We start from the raw sequence: 13,963 nt of genomic DNA, 5'->3' as shown, positions 1-13,963 counted from the left end.
GATGGAAGAGACAGAAATGACACCTGCTTCATGAGGTCATTGTGAAGTTCTTCCACTCCACGGGGCTATTTTGTGGGGAGGGAAGCAGCAGGCTCCCTTCTCAGCCACCTGTGCTTGGGAGGTTCTCTAGTAGGCCTGCTATGAGCTCCTTGGGGCCCAGCCAGGCCTCAGAGCTCCTGGTTCCCTAACCAGAGTGTAGACTACAGAATTTTTGAGGACCAAATTCTATTTGTCTTAAAACCTCAGTGTACAGCACAATACACAGCACATAACAGGTGCTTAATGTCTATGGTTAGACATTAGAAGAAGGAATGAAGGAGTGATTAAGTCATTAGTGAGTCATGCCACCCTAGGCATGGGGCTGAAAATATGTAAGTGCAACAGCCAGACCTTGCCCCGCCTAAAGGAAGAGAGGGTGTATTTCTATTTTTTTTTTTTTTGAGATACAGTCTCACTCTATTGCCATGGCTGGAGTGCAATGGTGTGATCTTGGCTCACTGCAACCTCCGCCTCCCGGGTTCAAGAGATTCTCCTGCCTCAGCCTCCTGAGTAGCTGGGATTACAGGCGCACACCACCATGCCTGGCTATTTTTTGTATTTTAGTAGAGATGGGGTTTCACCATGTTGGCCAGGCTGGTCTCAAACTCCTGACCTCATAATCTGCCCGTCTTGGCCTCCCAAAGTAAGAGGGTAAATTTCTTTATCCCTCCCTCCCATTTATCCATCTACCTCTCTGTCCATCCATGTCTTCATACCCTGATTGACTTATATATCAACTCATCTCTTATTTATTGGCTTCTATATATTAGTAGCTGAAAATACAGACATGGAAAGATCCAATCTCTCCTATCCGGAATTTATGATTTTATGGAAGTAACGATAAGGAGACATTTTCAATCTAGTGTGAAAATTGTTATAATAAATAGAAGTACAGGGAGGAAAAGGAAGATGCTGTCATGGAAATAGCAGGTGCTAAATGCATAACTATTGAATGGATGGATGGAGAATAAGGAAAGGAGGAGGAAAGAGAAGGAGGGAAGAAGGAAGGAAGGAGAGGACATGAGGGAGGGAAGAGGGAAATGACACAGATTAAAAATGTGTGCAGAAAAGAATTCCTTAGGACTTCTTGAAAGAAGAGCAGGCATTGGGTCTGGCATCGCTCCTGGCGCAGTCCATCTGTGTGCACACTGGCTTGTGACCAAAACCTCACCATGCCATCACTCATCCTGCTCATTGCTTTAAACAGGATTCCAATGGATTTGGATTTCAACAGCTGCTTCTGTTATTTCATTGACATGTAAAAAACAGATCCACAGCCTGACTGTGGTGGACTTTAGCCTGCCAGGGGTGGGTGGAGGAGCTGCTGCCTGGCACGGTGTGCACCAGCCCTGGCTCCTGCCTCCACCCCCTCTCATCCCTTACACGGGTCCCAGGCTGAGGGGATCTTAAGGTCACCCTCTAACCAGAAAGAGCCTCAGCTCACAGCAGGCTTCCAGCTTGGGCCTCCAGCAAGGGAGGCCAGAGTTTGATGCCTGACTTAACTGAGAACTCCCTGAGGGCTCCCTGTACCCCAGGGTTTGGTTTTCTGGGTAGCACAAAAAGAAGGAAGGCAGAGTGTGAAGGAGAACGGAGACGAGGAGAGAGGGGAAGGAAGCGAGTCGGTCTACCAGGATAGGCTTCTGAAGAGAAGACTGCTGCTGCAATACCCAGAGCAGGCCCACTCCAGTTAACTCCCACCATCATCTCGTCTTTTTGTCTACGCGTCTGTTGTCCCTGGCAGAGTCACCAAGCACCTCCCACATGCAGGGACTGAGCTGAGAGGAACAGAGAGAGGGGGACAGTACAGCCCAGTGCGGGAGATGAAGGGCCCAGGGGCCACTGGCTCAGCAGAACTTCGCGGAGGCTTTCCCCAGCACAGTGCTACTTGGCGTCCACCTTTTGTAAATCTTTCTGTTCCTTCTCCTCAAATGCAGAAGAACTTTTTTTCCCCTTATCAAGGGTGACCGTCTACAGAAAAACAAAACAAATCACAGCCCTGGGCATACCGTGAGATATTTATTCTAGTCTCAGTCCATTCGAGGACAGTCATGGTGGTGTTCACAGAAATGCACCACTTTTTAAAAATAGAAACACATAGATAAAACTAAAACTATATATGTGTGTATATATACACACACACACTTATATATACACATATACATACACACACATATATACACACACATACATACACACACATATACACACATATATATGTGTATATATATGTATGAATGATAGTGAATGGCTAATCAAAGAAAACACTGAGAAGAGAGGAATGAGGGTGTGCTCTTGCAAAGCACACAGAAATTCTCACTCACTGTCTTCTTCTGAGTCTTATTCTCAAACAGCATCTCATTTGATTCAGTCACCCCAAGTGGAGATCATAAAGGAGTAACCTGGGAAGCCTGGGGAATATACATTCTACTTCTAGAAAGCGTTCATCAGGGCCTGGTGTGCAGATCTCCCCTTCCAGTGTGCACAAAAATCAAGAAGCAAGAGCTCCAAGGCACAACACAGGGTGCTGAGAGCTGATAGCCATGGGCCTCCCAGTGCCCCCCTGCCCTGGCAGGTCACGTGCATGATGGGAAACTCCCACTACACCACCCAGGGGTGGACTGGGGCTGAGGGTGGACTGCAGACAATACCTTCTCTCCAGCTGGGCAGGAGCAGTTGATGGTCTTCAAAAACCCAATCTGTTCACTGCCTGGGGTGGGAGGCCGCTGGGGTGGGGGTGGAGGTGGAGGCTCTGTCACCACAGTCACCTGGCACTGGAAGGAAAGCCCAGGAGGTCAGAACCTGGCTCTTCACTCAGCAGGCACTCCCTGGCAGAAGTACAGTGTCGGGTGCTTCCTCGGAACCAGGCAGGCAAAGGTTGAGAAAACGCTAAGGATGTCTCACCCGAGACCTTGGGGCAGAAGGCCTGGCCAGCCCGGGCTCAGCCATTTCACTGGCTGGCTCAGCAACCTGGGGGAACTGCCCACGGTCTCGCACCTCACAAGTGCTCAACATTTCTTGCTGTCCTTATTCTCACCTCCTCCTTTTCCTTCTTCATCCCATTCTCTTCTTCCCTCACCCTCTAACTCCACAACCAGGTCCATCTGGCTCCACAATCCCAGCACCTGCTGTCTACCTGCACACCACAGGAGCCCTGAGCCGGGTGCGCTGGCTGAGTTGGAACTGGGTCCTGGGGGTGAGGTTAACCAGGCATTGCATGGATCTCACCCTGCAGCCCGGAAAGTAGCCTCCATTATTATTCCCATCTTTCAAGCAAGCCTTGTGACCAGGACTTGGCAAAGAGGGTTGGAAAGGGAGAGGCCTAAAACAGGGCAGGGACTGAGGTCTCAGAATAGAGCAGAGCCTGCACAGAGGGGTTGAAGGGGCAAACCCTGGTCTCTTGGGCCATCCATGTCCTGACCTCCCCATCTTGCGGACCAGCCCAGGGCACTGTGGCCTCTGGGCACTGGTGGCCCGGACTGTCATCCCCTCCCTAGAAACACCTCCGAGCCCCTGCCTCCCACATCCCCTAGAGCAAGGCTTCATGACTCAGCTAGCAGCACTGGGGTTACACTGACTAAGGCACAAACGACAGTAGCCCCAGAGGAACCTGCATGGCTTGGCTCCCACAACCCACACCATAAGCTCCCCCTCAGGCCATATTCTGATGGTGGATGTGTCCCTGACCCCCGACCACCCATCCCTAAGCTCTGGACTCCCCTTCCCTCTGGAGGCCACACACCCATTTCCTCCCATCCTCCCTGTGTGAGAGTCTGCTCACCGGACCCGAGGGGATATCACAACAAGTCTCCAGTTCTGCATGTCTCGAGTCACAATAGATCACAATCCGCTGTAGGTCAAACTGGAAAGGAAAAAGGAGAGAGGATAAGTTTTAGGGACTTTGGAACCCAGAAACCTCCATGGTTACAGACAGGCTCTGCCCTGGTATCTGGTTCCACTTCCTTTTCGTGGTCTTCCTGAACCCACCACTGGGCCACTCCTACCCTGGGCTCCACCCTGGATTTTCACAAGGAGCTAAGCATCATCTGCTCACACCCCTGATCTGGCTTGGCTGTGTCCCCACCCAAATCTCATCTTGAATTGTAGCTCCCATAATTCCCATGTGTTTCAGGAGGGACCCGGTGGGAGATAATTGAATCATGGAGAGGGTTTCCCCCATACTGTTCTCATGGTAGTGAATAAGTGTCATGAGAGCTGATGGTTTAATAAGGGGTTCTCCCTTTTGCTTGGCTCTCATTCTCTATTGACTGCCACCAAGTAAGATGTCCCTTGCTCTTCTGCCATGATTGTGAGGCTTCCCCAGCCATATGGAACCATGAGTCAATTAAATCTCCTTCCTTTATAAATTACCCAGTCATGGGTATGTCTTTATTAGCAGTGTGAGAACAAACTAATACAACCCCTTCCTTCTATAAGGGAGAGCCCCCGCCTTGCAAGGGGCTTCAGGACACATGGTAAAGTCCAGTGTTTCTTTCTACGCTGAAGGTGCTATGGCCTCTGCCCTCCGCTCTGCACACAGGGCACACCATCATCCTCTCTCCATGTCACCAGCACTGCATTGAACAAGACCCTTAATGATGCCATTGCAAAGGCCTCCAGGTTCCACGTAGCCCTATTTTCAGCCTCTCCAGTCATTTCCACAGTTGTTTCAGTGAATTTTTAAAATAAAAACTTACTTCTATCACTACCTTTAATATGACAGCCCCTTAAACTTAAAGACATAACACATAAAAAAACTAAAATTTAAAGGGACTGTGGTGCTAAAACATCCACATGCTTGAACACATTCACACACACAGAGTCTACAGACAAAGCCCAGGTCCTTTCTAGGACACCCCACCTCCCAGGGCCTGACTCTGCCTGGTTCCCCAGGTGTCCCTCTCTTCACTCTGCACTTGAACTCTGCAGCATCTAACTGCACGACAAACCACACCTGCACATTCACACCTTGGCACGTGGTGTCCATTCTAGGAAAGCCCTTGAGCAATGAGAAATCTCCCAGTCACCACCCAGATCCATACCCAGGCATCCCCTTTTGCGGCTGTTTTTTCAAATACGTCCACAGATTGGGAATTTAATTCCCCTCCCCTGGTGTGAAGTGATGGCATGTCACTTCCGAGATCAGGTCATAAGAAGATTGGCTGATGTCTTTAGTGTGTTCTTCTCTTCCTGTTTGTCCCTCTCTCTCTCATCACTCACCATGGGGCACAGAAGCTAGCATGTTGTGAGCTACTCAGTGGACAGGCACAGGTGGAAAGGAATTAGGGTGGCTGCAAACATTAACTAGCAAGGAACTGAGGTCCTCCATTCAACAGCTCATAGGAAGCTTCCAACAGCCCCCTAGTGAGCTTGGAGGTGGCTTTTCAGCCTTATTTGAGCTTTGAGATGACAGCAGCTTGAGGGCAGCACAGTGAAAGACCCTGAGTGAACCACTCAGCTAAGCCACTCTCAGATTCCTGATCCACAGAATCTATAAGACAGTACATGTGTGTTGTTTTAACCTGCTTTTGCTGGGGAAATGGGATAACTTGTTACACAGCCACAGGTGTAACTGATACACCTCCCTCTATGGCCAAGAATCCATCAGGCCCTCTTCTCTGCCATATGTGCACCTTGCATGATATGGTTTGGCTGTGTCCCCACCCAAATCTCACCTTGAATTGTAATAATCCCCATGTGTCAAGGGTGGGGCCAGGTGGAGATACTTGAATCTTGGGAGCAGTTTCCCCCATACTGTTCTCACGGTAGTGAATAAGTGTCATGAGAGCTGATGGTTTTATAAATGGGAGCTCCCTTGCACATGCTCTCTTGCCTGCTGCCATGTAAGACGTGACTTTGCTCCTCATTCACCTTCCACCATGATTGTGAAGCCTCCCCAGCCATGTGGAACTGAGTCAATTAAACCTCTTGCCTTTATAAATTACCCAGTCTTGGGTATGTCTTTATTAGCAGCATAAGAACAGATTAATACATTGCACAGACAGCTAACATCAGACACAGCAGACTGCAGGATAATTAGACATCTGTATATCCCTCTTCCTTCCAGGCTCCAGGACTTCTGAGAGCAAGGACAAAATCCCAGGCAGTGCTGCCTTCTCAAGCACGAAGCTGAACTCTTGCTAATGTATCAGAGCTGTGGACAATCTCTCGCTCTCCCCAGGCCCTGCAGGACATGGTTCAAGCTCACCCCTAGTCTGCCATGCTCACTGCTCCCTTTCATTCAGCTATACTGGTTTCCTCCTGCCACCCCTCCTGCACTGGTTCCTCAGCCACCTGTCCACACCCAGGTCCTCCCTGTCACTCTAGCACATTCTGAACATGGTCCTAACAGCACTTCCCACAATGCATGATGGTGTCTGTTTCTTAGCTCACTTTTTTAAACATCCCTAATAGAACACAGACCATGAGGGCAAGGCTCTCCTGTCTCCTGTCCTTCACTACAGCAGTCCCTGACTCATAAAAGTGCCATAGAATCGATGGCTGGGTGGACGAGTGGATGAATGGATAGGTATTTATCAAATGGAGCTTGAGCTCAGTCAGTGGAGGGGGGAACACTTATTGCATTGAACACTGATGTGAAGCGCCCTGGACTTGCCCCTCCCCTGGTCCCTTCTCAGGCCCATGTTTGCCTCAGGAGTCCGTCTGCACACTGAAGTGCCACTCGAAGGGTAGCCACTCACCCCACTGACTTTGTTCAGCAGAAACAATAACAATACCATTCATCCGTCTGTTTTATTTCCTGTAGAGACACCAGCCCAGAAACAGGAGAAAATGACAGAATGAAAAACTGTGGTTTTGAACAAAGCCCACTTTCAAAGACAGCCCTGCTTTCTTCATTATCAAACATACTCGCAGCAGCTGGGCTTGCCTGGCAAGGCTGCAGGGACAGGGAAGGAGAAGGAGGAGGCAGGAGGCAGGTGGCAGGCCAGGGACAGAGCATGCTGGCTTGGGATCTGGGACAGAGGCGTTCTCAGGTGGGGTGAGAGGTCCTCTGAGCCAAGAGGGGCCCCTTTCCAATTGCCTGAAATCCCAGCATCACCCCAGCCACTCAGTCCTTCTCTCCCTTTCCTCCCTGTTCCACACCCTGGGATTTTACCTCCTGACACCACTGTGCTCCCCCACTCCTGTCTGGAAGTGCTGCTCAGGTTTCTGCCCTCGGCAATTATGGGTTGAACTGCTGCATGGGTCTGCTTGGCTCCCTGGATCCCAGCTTCCTTCCATGTCCTACCCATCAGCAGCTTAGAGACCCTTTGCTGGCTGCAGTGTGGAAACCTATTAGGGAGCAGAGACAGCTGGAAGGCTGCATTCAGCATGACCCAGTCTGAGTCTCGCTCTACTTTTCTCATATCAGCTGGTCAAGTCAGGAAAACTGAACCTCAGTTTTCCTTTCTGTGAGATGGACTCACAGAGCTGTGGTGGGGACCAAGGGAAACAGAGCCCATGACAGCACAGTGTCAGTCACAGATGAAGCTTCAGTGCAGGATGCGTAGGATGCCCCAAACCATGTGGCTACAAGTATCACAGATGATGATTCTGGAAGATTTACTAAGAGATAGAGATGTATTGATTCTCTTGTATATTTTCCTGATACTTGGTTTTAACATAAAAATGCAGCATGGAACAGTCAATGGGTGTAATACCCCCATGGACACTCTTCATTATTCTCTATTGCCTCTAACCCAGCAGAGAACTCCCCATGTGCCAAGCATTGTTACATGCTGTGTTTACATACTAGTGATCTCACTCAATTCTCACAGCAGCTCTGACAGATGTGAGTCCACTGTCTCCTGTCTATAGATGAAAAAGTGAAGATGCAGAGAGCTGAGGCCACTGGCCTGAGTGTTTTAGTCTAGTTTAGTAGACCTAGAAACGTCTATTCAAGAAGTAGCATCTTTATTTAATTTGAAAGCACTGGTAGCAGAGCTGGAAAGTGAGTTAGGGAAAGGAAGTTAGCCAGTAAAGGGCTGTTATCAAGGGAGTTACCACTGTGAGCATCTGCAGTTTACATGTGTTGGGGAACTCTGGAGCCCATCAAGAATATGTGACTCAGAGTTAGGGTGCCAAGAGGTGAGGGAGCTGGGGTATTGATACTCCAACTGCCACCAGTCCTTGACGGAGGGCTGCTCTCAGGGGTGTTGATGCCTGCTTGATAATGGATAGCACTCTCTCTGGCAGAGAAGGAAAGCCCTCAGGCAAGACAGGTGCAGGCAGTTGGCAGCACAGCTGTTATGCACTGAAATGATGAGGACTCAGGGGAATGTAGGTGGGGAACCAACCATTTCTGCTACACTAGGTTGTTGTATGTGGTGGGGATGTGTCCAGAAGGAAACTCAGGTCTGATTTCCAATCCCCTGCTTGGGGTAGACCATATAATACAAATGGGTACCTTGGAGAGTACCAGGAAGCTAATCCTCTTCCTGTTTTCAAAACCTGACACCACCACCATGATAATGTGATGAAGATGGTGGTGATGATGTTCACGATGACTAGTATTTATTGAAAGCTGGCAGTACTCCAGGAAGTTTTATAAGCACTTCATATATGATACAGCATTTAATCACACAACAACCCTGTGGAGGGAGTGCTCATTTTTCTCATGTTACAGCTGAGGAAACAGCATCAGAGAGGCTATAGGGGAGCTTGGACTCCAAAACAATTTTGTTTAACTCAAAGGCTAGGACAGGCAGTTTTAGGGAAGTGGGGCTATGTGCTTAAGTTGGCTCTTGTTTTTAGGAGACTTTTAACTCAAATATAGTCTCCCACTACCTCAAATAGAAATACAGTGGAAATCTCATTGTTGGATGTTTGGAACTGGAGTTAGAAGGATCTAATCTTGCTCTGTATCTTTGGACATGTTCGTTATTCCCTCTGAGCTTCCGTATCCTTGTCTGTTGAGTAAATGAGGGGCTGGATAAGATGCTCTCTGGGTTCCTTACAGCTCAGAGGGTATCTGTTTCAGGGACTGTTATTCAGGGCTGACAGCAGAACCATGGAGTTCACAGAGCCAGAGTCCTAGCCTGGCTGCCCAAGGCAGGGAACTTAAGCAAGTCACCTGATACTTTTGAGGTGGAATCTCCCCACCTATAAAATGTGAGGAGCATCCACTCCCCTGGCCTGAATTTAGGATTAAGAGGGGTTGTGTTTGTGACCGTGATGTACACTCTGAGGGAGATAATAGTGATCCTTATTGTGTTATGAATACCCCATAGCTCCATCTTGTCCAGTCCTTTGATGTCTGTTATCTTAGGCAGGGAGAGGTTTGCAAATGGACCTGGAAGACAGGCTGTATGAGTGGAAACCCTAACTGCCATGTGTTGGCTCTGTGATCTCAGAAGAGTGTTCAAAATCTCCAGGAGAGTCTCCATCTGTGAAATGAGGATGTCCACTCTATCTACTTTCTAAAGTTGTAAAGATTTTGGTCAGAAATGGGGTAAAGGGGCACTTGAGTGCAATGCCTGGCACAGAGTCTCTGCACAAGTAGCTAGAATTAGTAGCAGACTGAATAATGATTTTTATAGCTTTACTTTGATTTTACTATTTTTTGCTTAATTTGGTTCCACATCTATTATTTCATCCCTCAGCAACTGCACATAAAAACAAACAGGGTGTGATTCCCATTTCAGAGATTAAACAAACTAACAGATAAATAAAGCCTGGAAAACATGAACAGTGTGTGACATGGGCGATGGTGTTGCAGCTGGCTGGCAGGGCTGGCACGTGAGCTGCAGTTTGCGTGTGTCTGTCCTTCCCACATCTGCAAGCCCCAATCTCTCCTCTCCCCACTACCTCTGACCAGCTCATTCTCAGCTTAAGTTTTAAAAATCGGTATGCACAGGGTTGTTGATGACTGATCGTTCTGTTAACAAAGCAAGTTATAACAAAGTCTATAAACTTGTTTACAATGCCTTTTGCTGGACTGCCACTTCCTAAAATTTTATGTATCCCAACTTACTCATTGTTTCTTATGGTTTATGTTTGACATACCAGGAAACAATTTTGCAACATGTATAACAAATAAGCAATGAGTATACAAAATATGAAAAGATTATCTAGAAATCATTCAGTAAAGAAAACTAGCATAGTAGTAAAACAGGCAAAGGAGATGGCCTAGCACCACCAAAGGGGGACGTGGGAACCATCAGAAAACATAGGGAAGGATTTCCAGTCTCAACAGTAATCAGGTAAATGCAGATGAAAACCACAACGCAAGGCCGGGTGCGGTGGGTCACGCCTGTAATCCCAGCACTTTGTGGGGCTGAGGCGGGCGGATCACAAGGTCCGGAGTTTCGAGACCAGCCTGACCAACATGGCGAAACCCCGTCTCTACTAAAAATACAAAAATTAGCCGGGCATGGTGGCGTGCACCTTGTAATCCCAGCTACTCAGGGGGCTGAGGGAGGAGAATCGCTTGAACCTGGGAGGCAAAGGTTGCAGTGAGCCGAGATCGCGCCACTGCATTCCAGCCGGAGGGACAGAGTGAGACTCCGTCTCAAAAAAAAAAAAAAACAACAAAAAGAAAAAAGAAAACCATACTATAACCCTGTATGCCCAGCAGACTGACTAAACAACAACAAAACATTATACACATATCATTTATATATGATGTACCCTTATATAGATATATATAGCTCTATATATAGATCTATATATAATGTTTATATATATTTATATATTACATATAGTTATATATAATGGTATATTATATATAATTATATAGATATAGATTAAATAAACATTATTTATATAATTTATATCTATAATGTATGTATATATTTATATAATGTTTAATGTTTATATGTTGTATACATACAACATACATACACACATATAAATGTCACTTTCTAGAGCAATTTGAAATACATGGGAAGGTTAAAAATTGTGTACCCCAGAGCCCAGTCATTAAACTTGAGGGTACATACCTCCAAGAAATGCTCTCAATTCATCTATATCTCAAGCTTAAAGGGCAGGTGTTGCTCACATTTTCCTCATAAGTAAAGTGCATGGAGATGTACCCCCCTTTTCAAAGTCCAAGGCTTGCTAATTACGATAGTGGTACATTAGAAACTATCTAAATACCACTAACAGGATAATGAATGATTTATGAATGAATATATAACAAAGTATTATGCATTAGCTAAAAAAAAAAATAAAAGCTTAGACACATGATTCTGAGTAAAGAAAACAAAAAAAGCCAGATGTAGTCCATTATTTACATAAACTTCCAAGAATCTAACCTATGGCCGGGCGCGGTGGCTCACGCCTGTAATCCCAGCACTTTGGGAGGCCGAGGCGGGCGGATCACAAGGTCAGGAGATCGAGACCACGGTGAAACCCCGTCTCTACTAAAAATACAAAAAATTAGCCGGGCGCGGTTGTGGGCGCCTGTAGTCCCAGCTACTCGGGAGGCTGAGGCAGGAGAATGGCGTGAACCCGGGAGGCGGAGCTTGCAGTGAGCCGAGATCGCGCCACTGCACTCCAGCCTGGGCGACAGAGCGAGACTCCGTCTCAAAAAAAAAAAAAAAAAAAAGAATCTAACCTATGCCTAATGGTACTATATTTGCTTATGCTTATGTATACGTGGACACATAAAATGGTTTTGGAAAAAGCTTTCCCCACATCATGTTTCCTGTTATTTCGCAGGCAGTGGGGGATGCTCTTGGGCATGGGAGCTAAGGTTGACTTCAGCTTGAAGACGGAACATGTGGATCACTGTGCAAGGTGTCTGTGTGTATTGTATTATGTACATACTTCTGGTGTATGCATCTCTGTGGCTACAGATGTGGGTATTTCTTGAGGGAAGAAAGAAAACTTAAAGGAATGAAAAAACAGAAGAGAAATGAAGTAAGGAGGGAAGAAAAAAAATAAAAGAAGGAAAGAACATTGATTCAGGATGGAAGGATAAATGTTCAGTTATTACCAGTTGTTATCCCTAGTTGGTGCAATGGGGATGATTGTTGTTTATTTTCCACATATTTTCCAATTCTTTTTTACAATCAAGGAAGAAAGAAAAAATCTGTATTTAAATTATCCAGAAACTATTATATATCTATCCACCTACCTGCATATATATATTCATATACATATGCACATATGTGTGTGTGTGTGTGTGATCTTTGCAGACCTAGGAGCTACCTTTCTCTAAAATTATTTATGCAGCCAGAGCCACGTCAGTCTTGCTCTCTTTTGTGGATACTGGTGTCCCCAGTGCTGAGCACAGTGCCTGGCACATCGTAGGTGCTCAATGTATATGTGATGAATGATTGATGGAATGGCTGAATAACTGAATGAATTAATACATGGGTGATGGTGAATTGGGGTTCCAATATGGCAGCTTTCTGAGTCAGAGTCTTTCCTTCTAAGACGGTCCAAGGTGATGGTTCGTTACACAGTTCATGTAGGTGTGGAGAACACTGAGGGCAGTTAGCTCCCAAGGCTTCTCCCCAGTGGCCTGGAACCTGAGCTGCGGAATGCCCCCTGGTACTCACGTCGATGGGCACACTGTCGTAGAGGCGCTTGCCAATCACAGTCTTGCCCTGGATGTCAATGTTCTCCCGCTCCTCGATGGGTAGTGTCTGCACCAGCGCACAGTCGATGTACAGGGAGACGTTCTGGGCCTGGATGCTCAGGGCGATCTTGTGCCAGTCCCGGTCAAAGAGGTCATTGACCCGGGAACCTCGGAAGACCACCCTGACAGCATCTTTCATGGCGCCCACAGCGTTGTACTCGACTGCCTTGTTTTCACCATCCAGCCGGATGGAGACCTGGGGAGGAAAGGACCAGAGACTCCTTGAGTTTCTTGGGGCCAAGGGAAAAGAAGAGAATGGGAAAAGGGAGTTTAGAGTGGGACCTGGCAATCCTGCATCAGTTCCTGGCTGTGACTTACCAGCTGGTCACCTGCCTGACTTTGGACTAATTCCTTCACACCTCTGAGCCTCGGGTTCCTCCTTACACAATGGTGTTAATGATGTCTACCTTGCAGGCTATTCTAAACCTGGTATTAAATGGAATGATTGCACTCCTACTTTAATGCAGGGGTCACAGCCTCAACTGTCTGGAAGGGCTATGTGGGTAAGAGAGCTTTGGTGAGACTCCAAGACAATTGGTGCACAGAGGGGCTTGAGTTGTAAGACCAGCCAGAAATCCTAACTAGTTTCAGTGTCTTAAAACCCTGGGCTGGTTAAACCAAACACATCTTCTGGCCTGATCGGTTAAACTACACTGTCTCTCATTTGAAGATAAAGCTGGAGCGCCTGTAAAATAATGTTTCTTGATGGTAGGAGTCTGATCTCTCTGGGTCATTGGGGTAGCCTTTGCAAAATGCACAGGTATTTTGCAATGGACAAATTCTGGAGAAGGTTTTACTGTTTTACTTCTGATTGGGTTTTTTTTTTTTTTTTTTTTTGATGTTGGTTTTTGTTTTGTTTTGTTTTTTTGAGATGGAGTCTTACTCTGTTGCCCAGGCTAGAGTGCAGTGGTCTGATCTCAGCTCACTGCAACCTCTGCCTCCCAGATTCAAGCAATTCTCCTGCTTCAGCCTCCCGAGCAGCTGAGATTACAGGTGTGCACCACCACGCTCAGCTAATTTTTGTGATTTTAGTAGAGACAGGGTTTCACCATTTTGGCCAGGCTGGTCTCAAACTCCTGACCTCAAATGATTTGCCTGCCTTGGCCTCCTAAAGTGCTGGGATTACTGGCATGAGCCACCACACCTGATTGTGTCTGATTGCTTTTTAATAATGAATAAGTGAGTATGTTCTCATCCATGTACTTATTTTGTCATCCCTCCAGAATATTCATCAAACATCCTGGGCGCCCAGCAGGCAACACGCCGGGTGTCAGGAACACAATAGTGGGCAAGAGATACACAATCAGTGCACAAAAGTATGAACAGAATAGAAGGCACAGA

The 13,963-nt window shown here is 46.9% G+C and overlaps 1 protein-coding gene across 3 annotated transcripts in view; it reads right to left on the bottom strand.

The window, feature by feature from the left end:
• LOC105488274 (collagen type XXII alpha 1 chain) overlaps positions 1 to 13,963 on the bottom strand; it is a 327,347-nt gene that overhangs the window by 226,884 nt on the left and 86,500 nt on the right. For all 3 annotated transcript variants that reach the window (XM_011752157.2, XM_011752158.2, XM_071067774.1), the window contains exons 7-9: positions 12,543 to 12,818; positions 3,818 to 3,898; positions 2,688 to 2,810 (exon numbers count right to left, since the gene is read on the bottom strand). In XM_011752157.2, the coding sequence (XP_011750459.2) occupies positions 2,688 to 2,810; positions 3,818 to 3,898; positions 12,543 to 12,818 (480 nt within the window). The remainder of the gene's footprint in view (positions 1 to 2,687; positions 2,811 to 3,817; positions 3,899 to 12,542; positions 12,819 to 13,963) is intronic.

Source organism: Macaca nemestrina, chromosome 8 (assembly GCF_043159975.1).
Source record: "Macaca nemestrina isolate mMacNem1 chromosome 8, mMacNem.hap1, whole genome shotgun sequence".
Taxonomy (NCBI): domain Eukaryota; kingdom Metazoa; phylum Chordata; class Mammalia; order Primates; family Cercopithecidae; genus Macaca; species Macaca nemestrina.
Note: the sequence above shows the minus strand (reverse complement) of the source record. Positions and strands in the feature narration are given on the sequence as shown.